Source organism: Schistosoma mansoni, assembly GCF_000237925.1.
Source record: "Schistosoma mansoni, WGS project CABG00000000 data, chromosome W unplaced supercontig 0115, strain Puerto Rico, whole genome shotgun sequence".
NCBI lineage: Eukaryota > Metazoa > Platyhelminthes > Trematoda > Strigeidida > Schistosomatidae > Schistosoma > Schistosoma mansoni.
Window position 1 is genome coordinate 785,071 of NW_017386021.1, and position 22,962 is coordinate 808,032.

A 22,962-nucleotide genomic window follows, 5' to 3' on the forward strand; every position below is an offset into this window, starting at 1 on the left:
ATGAGGAATGTAACCGAAAAATATAAAAAGGTTGTCACTAATTTTGTTTGGACTAATACCTGTTAATGTTTTACATCGATGGGTTGCACAACAGTCAGAATACCATATCAATAGTCGTGAAAAACCAAGTGGCGTAAATCCCATATAATTATCTCCTATTGTACAAGGTGTTCCGACCTGAACACTGTTTAATAGTATATAGTATGATACCCGGTGAGAAAGTACGCACAAAATCCGTTCGAACTGTCGAACTTCAGGTTTCAAGATTATTTACTATTAAGCCTAGTGGGGCATAGTCCACTAACCAGGTTTCTTTAGGCAATTCTGTCCTCGGCTTTTCTTCCTAGTCCTTATCAAATGATACACGTGGCCTTCATGCTTGCATCCTATTCCCGGGGTCATGTGTTCTTTGGTTTGCCTCTTCTCCTTACGCCTTAGGGATTCCAAGTTATCGCTTGCCTCGTGATGCAGTTTGATGGTTTGGGTAATATGAGTCGCGTCCAACTCCAGCGTCCTCTCCTAATTTCTCCCTCAAATGGAAGTTTTCTGACAGAGTAAGTTGTTGCTAGTGTTGTCCAGCCAACGGATGTGTAACGTCTTGCATAGACAGCTGTTCATAAATGCCTGTACTTTTTGATAATATCCATAGTAGTTCTTCAAGTTTCAGCTCCGTATAATAGAACTCTTTTGACGTTTGCATGAAAAATTCTGATTTCGGTTTTAGATGATAGTTCTTTCGACTCTCAGGCATTCTCCAGTCGTAGAAATGTTCCCCTTGCTTTGCTAATCCGTAGCTTCACATCTGCATCAGATTCCCCTTGTTTATCGTTGATGCTGGCTCAGTATTTAAAGCGTGGTAGTAACACTAATCTAATTGCCTCAATTATACTAGGCTTAAGTACTATTTTCATACTCTTGTCACTGATTAGCTGACCACAGTTTATAAAATGACAAGCTAATAGACCTTTTTCTACTACAACCATCATCAAGAAGGTACAAGTATTTATAAATAGTCTACGCAAGATTCTCAATATCCGTTGGCCGGATACCATCAGCAACAACCTACTGTGGGAGAGAAAAAACCAACTTCCAGATGAAGGAGAAATTAGGAAAATACGCTGGAAGTGAATAGGACGCATTGAGGAAATCATCAAACGGCATCACGAAGCAAGTTAGTAAACTTGGAATCCTGAAGGGAAACGGAAAATAGGAAGGCCAATGGACACATTGCGTCGGGAATGGGAAGTAGACATGAAAAGGATGAATATTAACTAAAAACAACTGGAAGGGGTTCTCCAGGACAGAGTTGGATGGAGAATGCTGGTGGGCGATCTGTGCTCCTCCACGAGGGGTAACAGACGTATGTCAGTAATAGACTTTTTTTACTTGCCGAGTAGATTATAAACAGGTCAAGCAAGTATATACTCCTAAATTTATAATTATCTATTTACTGAACATTAAACATTGTCGAAAAAACAACAAACGCACTACTTACTTTAAAATCAAATGAAATTGTATCTACAGAAATAACTTTTTTTCTAGCATAATTTTGTAATGTTCCAGTTAAAAATGCTTGTGGAAAAAAGAACCCACTTATCCAGAATACACTAGGCACACCATGATCAATCCATTCTTGAATAAATTTCACACGCATCACTAAATCTTCTATCCATGCTGCTAATGGTTTTAAACTTGGATATGCTTTACTAGCCCACATGGTTGGTACACGGTTATCAAATAATGATCTAGCCATTTCTTCTAAATTAGCTGACATTACTACAAAACCTTTTAATGCTTTCATTAAATCATTCAGTGTAGTTTGTATAGTTGATAATAAGTTATTGTATCTGTATTTTTTCAATGAATGAAAGAAACACGGAGAAGGTCAATTACTTGAACTAAAGCATAAATAAGAATGAAATCGAACCATCGGCGAGATTATAATTTTTGGACAAATCAATGAAACTTAAGACAGCAAGTCTAGGATTTTAGCGCAAAATTCATCTGTCTGCATAGTTGCATATCACTTTGGCATTATAGCTGATGTTTGTAGTCAAAATTCTAGTTCCTAACTTATCTTCTAACTCTTAATTAGAATTATCAACAACAATTTGTAGTCCTCTTTTTACACTAGTAGGTAGATGAGTTTTCCCAAGGACACTTTAGCGTCTCTCAAAGGTCGTCCATAAACAGTAGTCTTACCAAATAATCTACACATCGTTCATTGGACAGTTTCAATAATTTTATTGAAATCACGAACCTATCTAAATTAGATAACCATTGAAAACCTGGTAGCATTGAACAACCGTTACGTCCTCGGGAATGAGCATCCATTACTCTGAAACTGAGGTCTGGGCCCAGGACCTTTAGTTTTGCACACAAACGCTTAGTCATTAGATAACTGGGCTGGGATCCAATGTTTTATGGGCTATGGGGTAGTGCTTGCACACTGCTGAGTGTCCCATACTTGCAAAGAACGCCCGTCCAGTGCTGCTCATTAAACTAAAGTCACCCACTTCATGTTCTTGTCAGTTTAACTAGTCATTTAGCAATAGCACGGTATAGTGAGTTATTCATATCCAGTACAGAACGTGGAAGGATATTTTCGTTTTGTATTTAGAGAGGCCATATGGTTGTGGAATAAAGGATCCAGTCGGTCTTAGGTTTTTATACAGGTTTCCACTAATAATTGATTAATCTTTTCTTACCTTATTTCCTTAAATCCGCCTGTAGCTCTTCTAGAGTTACTGTCGGGTCCCAAGCCCGGGAAAAGAAGGAGGGTTGGGGTCGGCAACCCCATCATGACTTAAATATAAAATTTTACCATAGTGACTTACACCTTATTGTCACTTGTGTGTTAGAGAATTAAATCATGGGGAAAAGTTGCTGGTTATTGTTATATCCTAGCAAAGACGTAAATACGGATAACTTTCGGGATCTATTAATGGACGATTACTCTCTCTATATATTCTTATTGTATAACTATTCAGTGATTAGATTGTGTATATCTATATTCATATTATTATAAGCTTCATTTTGACCTATGGATTATTATTATACGAATCACCGTTCCTAAATTATGTTTAGTTTTATTGATTATTGTCTCCCATGATCACAGCCACATTTGGTTTGATCTTGTACAAATATTATTTTCTATTTTATGGTATGATGCGGTCTGTATGTCTGGTATATAAACCGAGTATGCTTGAAATAAATGATTCGTATAGCAGAAGCTGTAATTGATGTTCTGGACTCAATTGGAAGGGCTAGGCGGACAAAAGACTAAAAAAGGACGCTAGACTGCTCATACCGGTCGAACGTAATTATTTTTGGCACAGTGTTAAGATTGGAAAAGTCGTATTCCGATTGGTGGATAATTCACGTGATAAAAAGCCGGGCATAAAATAACAACAAATTGGAGACAGCTTTCTTTTATGAAATCATAAAAAATTGGCATACGGTCTTTTATTTTTAAATTCATAACAGTTATGTAACAAACCTAACATTTTTATTTCTGTTGACTAAAGTTCTGATGAAATGAACAATAAATCTTAGCATCGGCTAAATGATCTTTCCGACCACATACCTTGGAGAGTCTTTTCAATGCCAATTAAAAACGCTACTTCATAGACCAGGCCTCACCGAGGACAGCTAATGATGGCTGAAAAAGCTGTCTATTTCTAATTTATTGTACAGAGTAGCATCAAAAGGAAACAACCAAGGTAGAGGCAATTCCTGAATGTAAATTATATTTACTACCGCTAATTAGTATTGGGTTTACTTTCGAAATATCGGTACTTTATAAGACATAATATATATCAACCCATCTATCATGTACGCACATATCGATTCTTACCTGATAACTTCTTGTGTTAAGACTGTATTCATTGACTGTTCATACATAACTGGATATTTATGAATTACACTTGATAAATCAAATAATTGTGGACATGTTGTTAATAATGAACGACTAATTTCTTCAACAATCTCTTCACGTTGTTTTCCATGCCCTGATGTACTGGATGTTTTTGGTTGTAACAATAATAAATAGCCTAATAGTGTAAATGTTTCATTTTGAGCAAATGTAATATTAGCATTTTCATGTAATCCAAATATTTCCGGCGGGTCATTAATTGGTAAACTTCGAATGTAATCAAGGTATACCTATGATTTTATTTTTTAGTCATCAAGTAAAAAAAACTATGAGGATGTGGAAAATTTAAATGATAGAAAGTTAATAAGGATAAATACGTAATAAATTCTAACCAATAAGTTTCTTAAGAAATAACATTCAACTAGGCACGGAAATTCAAATTTAAGCCATATATTGGTTGTGTTTATTAAATCATCAAGAAAATTCTATTTCATTCTGCTTGATAACCAGTAGGCAAATTATCAACTTGTAATTTGTTGTGATATTATATCATTGTTAGCAAATATTTGACTTAAAAAGCTTATACAACTACGTGAAATGTTAAGTTTTGTATGACTTCCCAGCAGTCTCTTTAAAACATAGAGAAGCGAGGGTACTGGGTTCGAGTCCCAGAGTGAACATCAACTCTGAGATGCAGGTACATCCAGCTAACGAGTCCCAAATAGGACGAAACGCGCGTCCTGGATTCCACTGCTGGCCACTATCCATCTCTGCCTACCATGCTTGTGAATTAAGGCTATATCGAGGCAATACGTACAGTATGCACATATGCCAATTAGAGACTGACCAGTTGCAGTCCTAAAACAGCAATCGGAAGATTCAAACAAACAATACTAAATGAATAGAGAATTAGCTCTTTCACCCTTAATTAGTTTGGATAACGAAAATAGAAATTAATTCTCTTTAATTCATCTTTGACTAAAAGGGTAATTAATCGTCTTTCATATTTTTTCTAAAAATGTTTCAACCAATTACATCCCAAGATTAAATCACAACAGTAGTCATTCTCATACTTCTTTATTTACGCTTTCATCTAGCTAAATCATTTATGAATATAAGACTAATAAAATTCATTTTTAAGTGAACCATAACGAAATCAAACATACTAAACATTAGTTTACTGACTAATAATAGTTTTATAAGGAAAGTAAATTAAGTACAACAACTACAAAAATCTTGTTGATCCTAAAACTAAGGAGGATTTTCATTAGGCTAATTTAATAATTTGTAATCTTGATTGTTACAAATCGATATGTTCTGCTTTTATCACTAAACAGAATGACTGTTTTAAGTCAAACATTTGGTATGCACCAGAAATTGAAGACTGATAGTTAAGTAATTAAAATTGGTTACCAAAATTCTTATAAATGTTTAATTGCTAACTTAAATCCTTGATGAATTTATCTATTTATCCACTTTTGTGTATAGATCATTAATATAGCAAGTGGAACTTAACAGATCATACGATATCTCATGAGTCTAAACAGTTAGTCAGATACAATTATTGATGATTTATGGTGAATGTGCTGAATACCCACTTAGCCAAGTTTAATAAAACAGTTCAGCTAATTGTCAAAATGAATTATTTTGATCGGCTCCAGCGTATTCTTATGTTCTCACTTTTCCTAGTTCATTCGGGACTTGATTGGTAGCTGAAATGTACAGTAAACCATCGTAATCATTTTTCCAGTTAACGTTGTTTATTTTATTACATTTTATTACATTACATTTTATTACATTTATTTTTCACTTATTTCTCTGTTTCTTAATCTGTCATGATATAAATCAATGTTTGATAGTAGAAAAATAAACACCAATCTAGAGTTTCTTAACATTGTGATCTAACTCAATAATGTAAACTTACAGCATGATCTGTATTTCCCGGTAATTGATGATATATACCTGATACCGAATAACTGTAATTATCTCCTAATACTTTAGGACAATAATATTCATGTAATATACTCATTGCACATCGTCTATCCCAATCATCTGTTATACGACCACCATAGTTAATATGTCCAGCTGTATAACATAGAACCTTTGAATATGAATAGATTATGAAATTAATTATACATGAGATACTTTATCATAAATCTAAACTGATTAAATATGTTCGGAGCAGTATGGTTGATTGAATAATTTCTTTTTGAAATAAATCAGTACACTATGGAAGAATATCGTTTGTTACTAAGTTTACTTTTAGAGGTCTGTTGTTAAACGGATAGGTCACAGTTTTGAAAACCACTCTTGTGGCTTTAGTGATGGGAACTGATTAGTTTTCCTATCCTTTACACAAACACATGCTAACCAGGTATAACACAACTTAGTGCATGGGATATACTTGGTCAGTGAAATTTATCAGGATTTGTTTTTTAAAACAAATTATCCCTACGTCATGTTATAAAACACGCATAACACAATCATAACTTTGGTGTAAATTCCCTAAATTACCGTACATTTACATGTCTATTAGTGTTTATAACTTATTTTGGTAAGAATATAAACGAGTGGAATATTAAAGAGAACATCTATCTATCACCCATACTTCGAGTATTTCAACCAGTTGTTGATGTTATTCATGATGATGACGATAATAATGATAATCATAATATTGTAGATGGTTTACACCGAAAAAGTTTTCACCTAATACTCTGTTGTAAATCAGATTATATAAGTGAGACCTAGTGGTACTATTCAGCGGCGAGACTAAACTATATGGACGAGCCAATCAGAAGCTTTCGCGGGTTTTCAAGGTCACGGCGCTAAGTTCGGTACCTGATGCTTACGTACGGTCGGTTTACAACGGATTTTAGAGAAGACATGATAATTCAGCGTCTACAAGAGAAGTGATCATAAGATTTTGGCGTGAAATTCAATTATCCATTTGTATAAATAGAGTTTTAGCATTATAGCTGATGTCAGTTCGTGGTGAAAACCCTTAGTATAATTCCTAACCTTAACCATGAGCTGTAAATCATAATTTGAATTCTTCACACAGGTTTATGACTTTATTTAGTCTTAGTTATTATGTTGACACTCTCTGAGTCACCCTAGCGTCGCTCAAAGGTCGTCCATAATTTATAGTCTCATCCTCAACCCTAAACCATACCAACATCCCAACAACATTGAAGCTATGTGGTCGAGGCTGAAAGAATTTTTGAGACCTTATCATGGTTCCAGAGGTCGACTACTATGGAACCACACGGATGAGTTCCTGTACCGGATGCACTATGATTTTAGAACTCCTGAACCTATATCTAACCTTGATAAGTTTTTGAGTCATGTAAAAGAACAGTATCCCCTTTAATTTTTGAGTTTTGTATAATATATTTTTACTGTATACTAACTGTCTTCTGATTGGCTAATATTTCTCAAGGTCATTTAAGATTCGTTCAAAGGTCGTCCATGTAGTCTAGTCTCACCTTGAAGTACCGTTACGCATCTAATTAGTCATTGTGTGATGCAGAAGAAGAAAAATAGACAAATTCGTGTCATTATCAAAATAATTTCTTGTTATAACGAAAAAGCGTTAATTTCCTTTTTACCTTATATGGTGTGATATCATATTCATCTAAAAACATTATTAGCTGATCCATACATATTCTTAGATCACCAGTTGTAAATTCATATGGTATATTAAATCCAAGTGGACCAAATTTTTTACGTTCAATTAATACACCATGGAAAAATGCTAATGATAAAAATAAATGCCGAAAGACATCGTTCTGAAATGAGAGAAACATAAAAGAATGAAAATAGTTCAACAGTTAACATTTCAATCCATCTTCCAAATTGAATAATTATATGCTGATTGGTGATTAACTTTATACAGAATTCCTGATGTTCTAGCTGAAACCTGTTAACAGTGGAGTTCGACTATATCAAGCATGAGACAGGCATAACTGATGTCAATATCAAGAACTGACTAAAGCCGGAAATAGAAATCATTGGATGACAGTTCAGTTGGCCGAAGTAAAAGGAGTATATCGTGAGACCTAAGGGTATTGAGTTTCATCAGTGTTGATATGAAATCTCAAACTGAGGTACAATAAGCTGTTTGATGCCTCTTCGGCTTTAAAAGGTTGGCTTAATGAATGTTAATCTGTAATGTAAATTAAATTAAAATTGAATACTTTATACAAATATTTAATTTAAATTGAGAATATGCCCCTTTTCAAAGAGTTTGTAATGAGTTTCATATGGTGCCAAATACGTGCAGTGCTTGTAAGTTATACCATGCGAAGCAGAACTGTTCAATTATCTCCTGTTTCACAATGGCTCTTTAGCTAATGTTAACTTGTACAATTAATTATTTTTTAATGAAGTGATTGCTGACAAGATAATTAATAACATAAGTACCCAAATAATTTGAATATTAAGTGTAGAAGAATAGAAGCTACGAACCACTGAAAAAAATGTGTCTCTGACAAAAATTACTTTTAATCAAACTATGCTCCACAAAATAGTCAAACAAAGAAAATCCTCATCCTGACTATCTGTTTGTTTCACGAAGGGTTCTTTAAGTCTCAATGAAAAACTCTGGCTGGTAGAGTTCACTCATACAGAAAGCAAGACAGCTACGCATTGATAGCGCTAAATGTTTGTAACTTGTCACCAAATAACTAAAGATAAAAAGTAGAGGGCTATATTTCAGCCTAATGATCTATAGATACTGTGCTTGTCACAAAACTCGTAAGTTATGGGTTCTGTCTAATGAAAGATCGTTTGAGTTCAGAGCTGTCCCGGCCTCCCTTATTTTTATTGGTTTTCAAGGTGGTACCGTTTTGTGACACAAATGTGCTCAAAAAGAAAAGCATTTATCACTATCATATTAATAATAATAGTCAGTATAACTATTAATAACAAACCTTAGCAGGTACATTGGCTAAATATGCATCATTTATTGATTGATATGTTCTTAATAAATTAGCTTTTAAACCTTTCGGCGGTTCAACTGTCATTTTTGATCCATTTTGTAAAATATAAACAGGGAAGTCTGGACTTGGCATACTTGTCAACCATAATCGAAAATCACGATGTACCTAGGATAAAAATTAATGCAGAATACTTTAAATCGATACATTCAACTAATTATATCAATTCTAGACTCAATTCATTGTTTAAATTTGGCATGTGTTGCAAAAAATTAAATTTTTATTTAACATATTATAACTTGATACTTTGAATAATTTTGAGCTTGCTTTAAATTGCCTTAGTGTATATGATGTATAAACAAAATGGTCACTAATGTATATATATCAATTCAACTACCATGGTACAGAAATTTAACACAAGATATTTAGTTATTTCATAGTAATTTTATTTGGAATGAGATTCGTATTTTATCACGTATACAGATGATACGTTAGTAATATATTCAATAACTTGAAAATGTGTGTAAACCTCGAAGGTTTTCACTAAACAAAACCCTTTCCTAGCCTATTTTTAGGCTACTAAAATAAAGGCTTTCCGTAAACCATGAACTAATATCTACAAAACATATTTTAATCAGGATGCAATAATACACAGTGAATAGATGGACAAAACTTAGGCGTCTAGTGTGGATCACTGCAAAGACCTAATGAACAACTAGTTCATTAGAATAACATAATCCCTGAACTAAATAGAACGACCAACTTTCTCGACCAAGTTGCCCACTGGTGATAAACTGATTGGTGGTCCTGACCATTTAGGTGATACCATATTGAGAAAAATAAGTGTTTTTAAACTTACTTTATCTTTATCAATTTGTTCAACAAGTCTTTCTAATGTTGGCATCCATGATGGAGCTAAATGACAATTTTGGAAGAATACCCATACACCCCGTTCCATTGCTGTTCGCATAAGTTCTTCAGCTCTCGGGCCTTGTCCTTGACCAAGTGAAATAGCCGACAACTTTTTTCCCCCAAAACTCATTTCATCGGCGAATTTGTATAAATCTGAAGCCGGATCTGTACCCTGTAATTGAATTTTTGTAAATGTCACAATATTCCGACTGAACTTGCAACTAATTCAGAACATAACTCACACCCAGTAGTACTGATTGTAACACAGAAAATAATAATTTAAGAGTTAAGAGCATTATATTTTTTCAATGGACAACATACATACGGTTTCTGAGAGTCATCAAAAATGTGTTTGGATGGTTACATGATTTACTTCTGAGGCTATACCGTCAGATGCTATTTAATACAATGAAACAGCCCGTCTTATGTTTCAAACGGGCATACATCCACTTTGATTCAGAATGGCTTTTCAACTTAACTATAATGTTTAGGCAAGTAAGCAGGGTGGCCACAACAAATTGTATGATAATTTGTCTCATGGGATATTTTTCTGTTTTACGTCTCCAGATAGTTTTCTAAGTAAACTGCTAAGAGTAAGTTCCTATAAATTAAAGTTAATCAACAGTTATCAGACTATTGGTCTTGAATGCCTTTCTCAGTAAGATATCCATTTTCTAAGTAAGTGATTGGAGAAAAAATAGCTTGCTGTTTAATTGTTGTAAGTAGTATCGACTATAATGAATGTTTAGATTGATTAATATGAGGATTTTTCAATATATTCAGTAAATTAGTCTCCTTTACTGAAACTTTAAACCCTTTTATACTTGTAAATCAAAATAACATATATTTATTAACTCAGTGAGTGTGTACTATACTACCCAACTTGAATGACACTGAAAATGACGTTAAAATTTTTAAACTACTTATATCGAACAATTAGCAGAAAAGACTATCCAAATCAAGAATTTGTCATTAAAACAGGTGATGAGAGTTTGAGTGAATATGACAGTCTTGGACAAATTACGAATTCTTCAAGGTTTGTATTCTATTATCATTATTTTAAAGTAGACACACTATAATAATAATAATAATAATAATAATAAAAACACTCATTCAATGAGAATGTCTGTATTTCTGAGTCTTTAATTGAGTTATAAATGATTTCTGATAACTTTCATCATTTTGGTCTTTAAACTCCCCAGAAAAATCAATGAAATGATGTTACGGGATAGTTGTCTGGGGTCAAGTATGTCCATATCACTAGTCTTTATGTTTGTACTATTCAGCGTTAGATTCGCTGTTTTAGTACCAACAACAAGTTAGTTAAGCATTTCACTGACACAGAACAATGAAAATCCACTATTTTAAGGAAAACTATTTTTATATCACTTCTAGGTTAGTAATAAAGGTTAATTACACTGATAATTAATTACGATAAATGCTTTATTGAAAACGTTTAAGCAGAATAACAAAATACATTTTTATTTGAAAAGTGCTAACCTGTGATAAGACAAAAATTAATGGAGTTGACGGTGAACTATCTTTGAATACCTGATGAAGATTTGCAGTTTGTGGTTCAACAAATTTTTGACCTAAATGTTGACTGACAAAATCTTGCATAGCATTAGTTAATTTATCTGTTCGAAGGCAGCGTAGAATTAAAATACGTTGAAAATTATCTAAATTTGTTTGCCATGGTTCAGGGAATACAGTTCTATGTGGATCAGATGAATCAAAAATCTGTTTAAATCCATCAGGATTTTGTGTCATACTTTCTGGTAGATTGGTAAACTTAGGCAGGGAAGCAAGATTTAATACATCACCCCAAATCCGATCAGATATCCATTCCGGCGCTGGATTTGGCAATTCTTTGATTTTGTGAGTACCGCCAGCAAGTAGGAAACGATATTCACTCTTGAACAGAAAATTAAATTTCAACATATTCATATATATACAGTGGAGTCATGAGTATATAATCAGCTTTATTTTGACTAGCTTTCATATATTATGATCTAGAATCACTTGATTCTTTCTTATCAAATTTCTACTATAAGAAGCATTACAGGTCTCTTGACTAACCCGTAATGAATTATTCACAATCCCACTAACCTATCTCTATGTTTAATTAAAGTCATACATTACGTGTGCTTAAATGATCGCAATAACTTCCTTATTTAAAATCCTCATTCTCTTCAGTGGTATAACTTTGTATCAAACATATAACTAGTATTTAGTATGAAACAGATGTACTCATGCAACACTCAGCCATAACAGTCGGAAAACGATCTGAGTTTTAAAATATCCCGTCAAACTGGTTTATAAATTCAAGGTTTATTCTAGTAATTAATCTATACCTGATAAAATATAAAAGGTACAGAGTATGGCGGAAAGATTTTACACTATATCAATAACATTAGGAAGTCTAATACTAACAACTAGTGTGGTGTAGTCTACTTATATCCATATAAGTAGTATATGGTGTTGGGCAGACATAGAATGCGTTTTGGCAGAAGACCGATGAGGAAAGAACTGAAACGAAGCGCGATCGGTAGGAAAACGCACGAACAATGGAATTGAAGAAGAAACAGTGAAGATTGAGACTACTGGTTGTTAATTTGCAAATTAACTGACCATTGTATGGTTATTAGAATTTACTGAGATAGTCTGTAATTCTTGCTCAAATACATTCGATTGTCCCCAGTCGTGTTCTGTTCACTACACTAGTAGATCATAAAAACCTGGCAATGAAAAATATAAATTGTCTTATCATATAGCACTTAATGGAAGTTAGTTCTCATTAAAATGTAAATCTTTTTTTAGGGAGTCGGTAGATTAGAATACTATTTAATTTATTTCTCCAATAGTCTTGGTTAATTTATGTGTTTGCATGTCAAAATTCACTATGTATTAATAATTAATTGAAGATAATCAACCAAAAGTTTTTTTAATTTCATTCAAACTGATGAGGGAAATGGGATTTACACATAACGATTCATTTTAAAATTTGTTAAAATAATATATCGAAGTAAATATGACCCGAAAAATTAGATCACTAACTATCTATCTAGGTAGTATATGCTTTAATGAATGAAGCCAGACTGATCACTTAATACCGTTTGGCCACCTTAAAAATGAGATACAGATGTTAGCGGGATATTGACAGCAAGTTAGTTGTTCAGTCTGTCAAGATTGATATGTATATCTCGTTTTCTGGTCTACCAAGCTTGTCTATAAATATTCATAGATGGTGGTAACCATATAATTCCCATTATAAGAAAAAAAATTGGTTGTTTATTCTTTATTTTCTTTCTTGTCATAGTCAGGTTTGCGGGCACAGTAAATTACTTGGACAGTATATTTGAGGGAAGATATTGACCATATACCAGATTATCAGAAGAGACTGTCGAACTATTTAGTAGGATGTCCTAAGAACGTTATCCAGTATAATGATGAAGACAGCATTGTTAAACTAACCATATTATAGAAATTAAATCTATCATGTGGGATTAAATTTTCATGATCATCTCATAGTATTTTCACCCTTGAATATAATGTTATTTAAAAGCTTTCATGTTGAAGTTAACTTATTAATATCTCATTTGTCAACCATTAATCTACTCTTTTACCTGGAAAATTGGATTCGTTATTGTAATCTTTTGAGCAATTAATCATTCTGAAAGTTATTAAAAGTTTGAATAATTATTTCTCTGGATCAGATTAAATTAGAATGATGAATTGGAAGACTCATCTACCGACTATTTACCAAGGAGTTGATAAAGATTAACATCAACAGTTATTAGCATTCAGACAAGCATAGATGATATTATGAAAACTATAGTAATGACTTAAATCAGTACTATCAACATAGATAAAATTATGAACAATAATTGGATTTCTGAAAAACCACATGATCTTACATTGCTGTAAGGTCACAAGCGGGGCAACCAAATTTATGTAATTGTTACGATGGAATCAATAATTACCGATAATTTTAATACTTTTACGTTAATAACAATAAAATTGTATCATACATTACTTACAGAATCAATTAAACCCTCATTTTGTAATATTCGAATAGCCAACAAGAAAGCAAACATCAGTTTATGCTTTTCAAATAAACTTCGACATACATTACAGTATAAACTAAATGTGAAATAATCATTAATATTTTCTACACGTTGTGGAACAAAATCTGAAAACAAACAGTAAATGAAGGGAAAAAATTTGCATTCTTTGAGATAGAATTCATTGAATTTGTAAGCACATGAACACTTAAATGTAATATGGTTGGAGATATTCAGTAGAAATCTGTAAACGTAAGCTTTTTACTAACTGGTACTCATCATGAAGTAAAATTTTAAATGGAAGATTGTGATGCTCTTTGTAGAGAGTCGAACTAATAACACCTAGTTTTACAGTCATTTACATTACCATTTAACTATTGATTTGACGATCGGGTTCTTGTTGGACTGAAATCTTTTCATACTGAACGATCAGTAAATAGGAACTAATTTATTGTTGACTTAAGTCTTATTGCTGATAGGACCTTACCCTAAGAATAATTCCAACTAGGAAATCATAAGAACTTTATTGATGAGTACTTACAAACATAAAAACTAACCCTATGGTTTTTCATCAAATAACTCAAAACTAGTTAATATGCAAACATCATTACGCAATATCTACTTACCAAAACAAGTTATCCCAATAGAACTATTTAATAAAATTTTAATGTCACTAAGGGTCAAACAAAAAAGGTATAAGTTCCTTCTCAGTGATTATTCGTTATAAAAATCCGAATATATTTAGTCTTCTTAGAAAAAACTTCGTTTCGAATAACAGTAAATTATCCGTACAATACTCTTATTGATTTTAAATGTTTCTCTATCTGAATTCAGTTTGTGGTAAAAAGTTACCTAACAAAAAGGTTTACTTTATTAGTCAACATCAACAAATCTAATTATTGAAATGATGGGATATAATAAAGGAATCACGATCTCCGATGTCATTATGTTCTTCACTTTTCGCTAAGCTATTCAAATAAGTATATTTTAAGATGATTAAGGTAAATATCTTTTTTAAATTAGAGTGACTTAATAATGTTAAAATATTTTATATATCTTTTCACATTGGTAATCCATCATTAGAGCACTCTCCGCTAGGCCAAAAATTCCTGGGTATCACCTATATGGATATTGTGGGTGTGCGCAACTAAGGATTATTATACTAGGATGAAACAGGTTCATTGCTTCCTAAATTTCAGAAGTTATTTAGTCAAAATTAATAAAAATACGATCAATATGAGTATCTGCTGTAAATGAAAGTGCCCTCAACACTTTGTGGGAAACATTTTTACTGGTACCGAGTAGTATAAATTACTAGTCAAAATAATTAAAAGGAATCGTTATAGTTTTACACACCAGCTCTCTCAGCATTTGTTATTCCTTGAAGAAAAATATTCACAAACCATTCTAAGGAATATTGATACATCGGATCAATATTTGCTAGATCAGCAACACAAAAGAATAAAATTTGTGTCCTCACTGCTACTGGAATGTATTTACTTCTAGTTTCATCAATATCACGTTCTGTTTGTTCAGCTGCAATAACTCGTGATTTAATTTCGCTTGATTTTAATTTTGATGCTTCTAATGTTTGTATTAAGTCGACATCATCAACTGGTGAACCTTCTGTAGCACTAAGACGCTCCAGAATTTTATCTTCAATCTCTTTTAATTCTTGTTTCATTTTTGCATTACTTATGATTAATTGATTTTTGGCCTCTTCTAAATCTGGACGTTCTTCAGCAACAACGATACCTAGTAATTGATCTTCTAAACCACTTGGTGACAAAGTGAAGTTCACAACAGTCACTTTAGTTGAAACTTCTGGTTTATAATGTGGATTAGATAGCTTTGTTGTAATATACAATTTGAAATCATTATGATATGGTATTATTGCGTCGCCAAGTTTAATAACTGTTGCACCTTGTTGTTTAAAAGTTTGTTTCAACAGAACTGATTCGAGAACTGGGTCTAGCTCTTCTCCAACATTTTCTAATAAGCATGGTTTACCGAAACGAAGAGCATTCTCTAAGTTACGTATAAAATCTTTATCAGATAATTTGATAATAATAATACCATCTTGTTGGCCTAATGCTTTAATCCATTTGTTTGCTTGACCTTGAGGATCAATGAACAATGGCCATCGTCTTGAGAATTGTACAATCACAGCATTTTCAATAGATAATACATCTTTAGGAAGACCAAGTATATGCCAATTACGTAATTTTACTGGATCACCATAGGTTTGAACTAGATTTGGTGCTGGTTCAGTAGTATGCGGTACACGATGATACTTTAATTTATCCACCCACTCATTAATCATGTTTAAACGATATTTAGCAGAGAATGGTCCAAAATATGCTACTGAACCGGAGGAGCATAGTACATTACCAACAAGATTAGTTAATAAGTAATTCAAATTACCGACAGATTCATTCCAACGTATTTTCTCACTACCTAAACCTCCAATTAATTTATCAGCTCGAATCAGTCTTGCTTCGCATAACTGACTTTTCTCTTCTAATTCATGTTGTTTACGTATACATTCATTGTATTTTATTTGTAAACTAGTTATACGATCTTCGCATGCTTTCAAACGATTTCTTGCTTCATTTAATACTTGTTCAGTTTCAGCTAATTCCAATTCAGAAGATTGTAAAGCCTGACGTTTTGGTTCGACTGTTTTTGCTACATTATAATATTTAAACATTGCTCTAACCCATAAGCAAATACTAGTGCATGCTTTACTAACTTTAGCGATTGTTGCCGGTGAGAAACTTTCAGATTCAATGTATGGTTTAATTTTATGAATTATATACTCTGGAATATTTTCTTTGTCATAATTCATCAAACTATCTAAAAATTTTCCAGGATCTTGTAGCATAATTTTACCTGGTTCCCAATAATCATCAATTTTAACGCCTGGTTTATCACCAGCTACTTTTTTTGGTTTAACATCTTTCATAATGCATACAGCCTCGATAACTAGACGTACGCCTTCTGGTGGACGCATCATAGCTCTAACTTCAGTTATATCATTTTTATTCAAGGATTTCAATGCTTCTAATGATTCATACAAAGCTGGTAATGCTTCGTCTAAATCACGTTGTGCATCATCACGAATCGTTTGACATTCATGTGCTTTTTTCAATGCTTGTTGTTCTTCTCGAGCTACAACAATTTGTGTCTCTTCAGCAATTTTAGAATCACATGCAATTTCTTCCATTGTTATCCTGGATTCTTCAACAGCTTTTAGTAACTCTGGCTTCATTAGTTCTAATTCTTCTTGTAATTTTGAAACAACTTCTTCTGTATATAATAATTTATCTAAACCAGTTTGTGTACGATTACGAGCTGTAATTATTTCAGATTTTTTTAATCCATAAATTTTAGAGAAAACACTTAATAATTCAAGAAAACTTGTTGGTGTCACATAATTATGACGATTTAATTCTTGTTTAAATAATTCTGTATTTTGTACAACTGATTGATGTATATCTATACATAATTGTACTAAAGATTCTAATGTCTGTTCGTCAATTTCTAAATCAGACATATTCTGTAACATTCTAAATGCAACAGATTTTAAAGCTTCAGTTGGCCATTCACTAAACCAATCAATTGTACAACAGTTAACTAATGCTGGAAATTGTCTTAAACGTGCACGAAATATTTCACCGATAGGGCTCATTGTAATTACTATGTGTAGATTAGCACGTATACGTTTTGTATAGCATGAAAATAAATTGGTTTTAGTTGGTTGTAGATTTGATTCAGCGGCAACAATTTTCATGGAATCATAAATTTTGTCTAATTCATCTAACTGATATATATTTGGTACATCACCAGCATTTAAAATATTATTAATATCTTCTAGAAACGATTCTGATTTTATCTATAATAATGATCATGATAGAGAAAAAAGTATCGGATGACGCAAGTACATAATAAGAAATTTAAACAAATTAACAATCAAATAAAGTTTAGTGAAAGAGTTTTCCTACTTTAGATTACGGAGCTGGTTTTAGAGAAGTAATCATTGAAAACAATGAAGTATTGGACAACTTCTTTATCCCAGTATGGGGTTCCTCACTGGTAAGCATTCAAGACTTTCATAGGGGTCTAACCCAGGATCTTCAGGTTTAACCTTAATATATTATGTCAATATTCAAAGGTCTGTATTTCGAAATTCACTTAGTGATAGATGAAAAAGTATTATTTTAACTGTCGATTAGTGTTGCATTTCAATGCGGAGAAAAAAAGTTATCAAAAAGGTCTTGCGAATTTGCAATTTGTAGATGATTTTCGCATATGGACTGGTATTTATTAGGATACCATAAAAATCATTTGGCACTTGCTGTTTTTTATCTATTCAAAAAGACAGATAATTTTTTCTAAGCATTGAAACACGAATCTTGATCAATTATTTGTTCTGTCTAACAATTTTAAATTTTTAAGTGGAAGAAGAATCGTTAACTTTCTTGACTGGATATTTCAAACTAGTTCAGAACGATTAATAGAAGGTATCTGTAGCTTTGGTTCGTTAGTGCAAACTCTATCATATCACAAATCAGCACATAGTAAATCCATGAAGAAGTCAACTTCATCATTAAATTCTCAGAGTTTACGCATGAATTTATTTTTTCATCATAAAATATTGCGCTTTAAGTAAAGATGAATAGTGGCTAGTAGTGGGATCCACGACGCGCATTTCATCCTATTTGGGGCTCGTCATCTGGATGTGCCTACTTCCCAGAGTTGATGTTAAAGGTACATTCAGCTGACGAGTCCCAAATAGGACGAAACGCGCTTCCTGGATTCCACTGCCAGCCACCATCCATCTTTGCTTATAATGCTTGTGACTTAAGGTAATATCCGCACAGGATGTACATACGCCGATAAGAGAATGATCAATTGTAGTTATAAACAACGAGGAGAAGATTCAAACAAACAATACGAAATAAATTAAAGATTACATTGCTCTAAAGAAACGAAAATATTTTCCTTACTTGTGTATCGGAAAACAAAAATGTTACTGGTTTATTTTCTATACCAGCCTTCATCATTATTTTTTTCAAATCTTCACGCCAATCATTCATACCATAATTTTTAGATAATTCGATTTGAAAACAATCATATTCAGCCCTTGAAGTAACAGAACATAAATGCTGATATTCGAAGGATATTTAGAAAAAAAGAGTCGGTTTTTAAATTCATTATTAAACAAATATGACTCACTCTGAATATATGTCATTTATCTTAAAATGTCTAACTCAGCCTGTTGCACTTCTAGAGTTACTGTCGGTCCCAAGCCAGGGTAAATGAGGAGGGTTGGGCATGAGGTTAGTGACCCCATCCCGTAGAAAACAATCTTGCTAAAAAACGCCAACCATATTAAACAGAATAAACCGATTCAACTCTGCCCTGGGAGTTGAAGGAAGAATTGTGACGCCTCATGATGGAAGCTGAGATTCTTCGAAGGTCATGAGGCCGATGATCCTTCTAACAACCTGAGCAACACTTTTTATTGGTACATGGAATGTCCGGACAATGTGGGAGATCGAGAGGACAAGTCAAATAACTACGCAAATGCGGTGATACAACTTGGAGGTGCTCGGAATCAGCGAAGTCCATTGGACTCAAGCTGGACAACAAAGGCTATATACAGGACAGGTGCTTCTGTATTCCGGTCACGAAGTGGAAAATGCTCCACACACTCACGAATTTGTTCTAATGCTGCCCAAAGAAGCACGAAATGCACTTATAGGATGGGAACCTCACGGATCCAGAATCATCAAAGCACCCTTCAAGACAAATTAGGAGGAGATCACGATGACTGTTATCCAGTGTTATGCAATCACCAATGATAGCAATGACGACGATAAAGATCAGTTCTACGAGAGACTGCAACCGATCATAGCTAAGCGCCCAAGAAGGGATCTATCCATCCTGATAGGAGATCTAAACGTCAAAGTCAGAATGGACAACACTGGATATGAAGATATCATAGGACGACATGGACTGGGAGGGAGAAACGGAAATGGGGAGAGGTTTTCAAATATATGTACATTCAACAAAATTCCCACACAAATGCATACATGTAGCTACATGGATCTCACCGGACCACACTATGTGGAACCAGATTGATCATATTTGCATTAGTAAGAAATTCCAAAGGTCAATGGAAGATATGAGAATCAGGAGAGGATCTGACATAGCTTCAGATAATCACTTTGTGGTTATCAAGATGAATCTGAAGCTAAAGAAACACTGGAAAACTGAGGAAACAGCATCACACTCGATCGAGAAGCCCTGGAAGTGGTGGAATCCTTCACGTGCCTTGGAAGCATAATTGATGGACAAGGAGGATCTGATCCAGATGTAAAGGCGAGGATCGGCAAAGCAAGGGTTGCATTTCCACAAATGAAGAACATATGGAACTCAAAACAACTGTCAACTAATTTCAAAATGAGAATCTTCAATACAAACGTCAAGACAGTTCTACTGCACGGATCTGAAATGTGGAGAACTACTACAACCATCATCAAGAAGGTACAAGTATTTATAAATAGTCTACGCAAGATTCTCAATATCCGTTGGCCGGATACCATCAGCAACAACCTACTGTGGGAGAGAAAAAACCAACTTCCAGATGAAGGAGAAATTAGGAAAATACGCTGGAAGTGAATAGTACGCATTGAGGAAATCATCAAACGGCATCACGAGGCAAGTTAGTAAACTTGGAATCCTGAAGGGAAACGGAAAATAGGAAGGCCAATGGACACATTGCGTCGGGAATGGGAAGTAGACATGAAAAGGATGAATATTAACTAAAAACAACTGGAAGGGGTTCTCCAGGACAGAGTTGTATGGAGAATGCTGGTGGGTGATCTGTGCTCCTCCACGAGGGATAACAAGCGTATTTAACGTAAATAAGTAATCTTTAAATATCTTATTTAATGTTTTCCATTCACAGAAGCTATAGTCTTGGTGTATGCCTTTGAGTATTAAGAATCGCATCAGTTCGCATGAAGCATAGTATCAATTTTTCCTACTGACTACCTTCATTCATATAACATCTTGCGGTAGAGTATATAACGTTGGGTCAATGACTAGTCAACTTTAGATTGACCGCTCACTCATCAATAGAGCCGTGACATTCACTTAGTAAATCATTCTAAATATCACTCTTTTTCTCCGTAAATTTTCATATAGTGAAGGTCTCTGACTATACCTGTGTAATACTCATGTACAAAACCTACTTTGAGGTTTTTCCCATAATGTTCTCAATATACATGTTTGTTTAGATTTAACCCAAGATGTTTAAATTTGGTTAAATTCACTGACGTCATAATGTTATCATTATGATTATCAAAATGATCAACGTATTATTTGATTCTAGATGACAGTAGTCTAGGAGTGAGATTATTAAAATTTTATTTCCATCAGTTTGAGATTAACTGTCCAAATACGATTACATTTGTTCCTATTGTAAATCTCTAAAAACAGCAAAGCATTATTTATTTGAACTGTAGGTTACAATAGCCATCTCCTATTTAAATCACATAATTTATAAATAATATCAACAATAATTTCTTTGGTTGGGAAATATATTGTGATTATCAACATTGAATAGTTTAACATCAGCACATGCTAACGTCTTTATTAAACCTCATAGAAGATTAACGGTTTCGAACAATAAGTCTTAAACTTCCTTCATCCCAATGTAATAAGAGTGATTATTTTAAAGAACATTTACTCACTTAAAAAACTGTATAATATCGTACTCAAGTACTACAGATCCCAGTCTTCTTCATATAAATAAGATGAATAAGTTCAAAATTAAATGAACTGTAGATTATATTCATCACAGGTTGATGTCATCTTTGACATCGTTGCAAATCATAAAACACTAGAAATCTTTGGAGTTTCGAACCGGGACAAAATATCTGCCAAATATTACTTAGGGCTTAACTGTACCTCAAGTGCTGTCAGTTTTTGATAAAAACTGTCTAAAATTAACTCAATATCCACAAAACCCCTTTAATCAAATAAAGTTTGTTAATATTTCAAATAACTAGAGGAACTGAAACCACTGGGTTTTACTAAAATCAAATTATTTCGGGATTATTAAAAAAAATGCACAAACACAAACTAAAGAGACGAAGTCTATCATGAAATGAAAAAAAATAACAGAAACTTATATCAAACTGAAGACTTAATAAAGAGAAATACTAACTTACATATGAGATGCAAGACGTGTTAAACACTGACGACCACTACCACCCATCCCAAGAAGTAAAGCATTACCTTGTGGTTGTCTTATAATACGTGAAATTCGACAAATATGTTGTACTGCATAAATAAACAATATTAAATCCATTTTTGCTGTATTAATTTGATTGTAATCATCAAGGTTTTCTTCTATAACTTGTAGTACCTAAAAACGAAGGAATGTTGGTAAGTTAATTATTGTAATGAAATTCTCAAAAGAATCTAAATTGTATTACCAGGGATATGAACATTGGTTGAAGTAAATGACCTTATAATCCCTGGTCAAAATGAATTGATTTATAAGTCATCAATAGAGAATGAGAATTTATAAACATTTTATATGAAAACCTCCTAAGCATTATATGAAATACATTACTTCTTTTCAAATTGATTAGAAATGAATTTTATCAAGATATTTCGGCACCTTAGAATTGAAGTTAAGATTTCTTCGGGCCGTTTAGGTGGTCGCAGAGTGATTTCATAGCCTGTACCGTTAACGGAAACGCCTAGACAGGGAATTCTCGGAGTTCCAATGAGAAACCGTGACTAGTGGAGTTCAACCGTATGCGGTGTGAGGCAGTTACCCGCCGAAGACGATGAAAGATGGCCACGCGACATCATAGGTTGGTTGAAGTTACACATTAACATCGTTGGATGTCGACTCAGTGGTCTGGAGGTTGGGCGTTCGCGTGCGAAACCAAATGTCCTTGGTTCGAGCCCCTCTTACGGGATCGTGGATATGTTCTGGTGAAAAGTCCCGCACTCAGATGAAGTGTCTGTCCAGTGCTTCCAGATTTTCAAAAGCGAAATTTTAATCTAATATAAATGTATTTTTAAAACCGATTCCTGTATCAATCTCTTACGTTAAAATATCATCTCATTTTAAGTATACAAGAAACAT

General features: G+C 33.3%; 1 protein-coding gene across 1 annotated transcript in view; it reads right to left on the reverse strand.

The window, feature by feature from the left end:
* The window catches only part of Smp_137550 (dynein heavy chain, 3' fragment), a gene marked incomplete at both ends in the record, with an annotated part of 48,595 nt that overhangs the window by 7,604 nt on the left and 18,029 nt on the right, over nucleotides 1-22,962 (reverse strand). Inside the window, 10 exons of the mRNA XM_018791004.1 lie at nucleotides 1,496-1,847; nucleotides 3,857-4,164; nucleotides 5,799-5,975; nucleotides 7,483-7,662; nucleotides 8,806-8,979; nucleotides 9,671-9,895; nucleotides 11,224-11,637; nucleotides 13,764-13,915; nucleotides 15,144-17,682; nucleotides 18,797-18,934. Of these exons, the coding sequence (XP_018645794.1) occupies nucleotides 1,496-1,847; nucleotides 3,857-4,164; nucleotides 5,799-5,975; nucleotides 7,483-7,662; nucleotides 8,806-8,979; nucleotides 9,671-9,895; nucleotides 11,224-11,637; nucleotides 13,764-13,915; nucleotides 15,144-17,682; nucleotides 18,797-18,934 (4,659 nt within the window). The remainder of the gene's footprint in view (nucleotides 1-1,495; nucleotides 1,848-3,856; nucleotides 4,165-5,798; nucleotides 5,976-7,482; nucleotides 7,663-8,805; nucleotides 8,980-9,670; nucleotides 9,896-11,223; nucleotides 11,638-13,763; nucleotides 13,916-15,143; nucleotides 17,683-18,796; nucleotides 18,935-22,962) is intronic.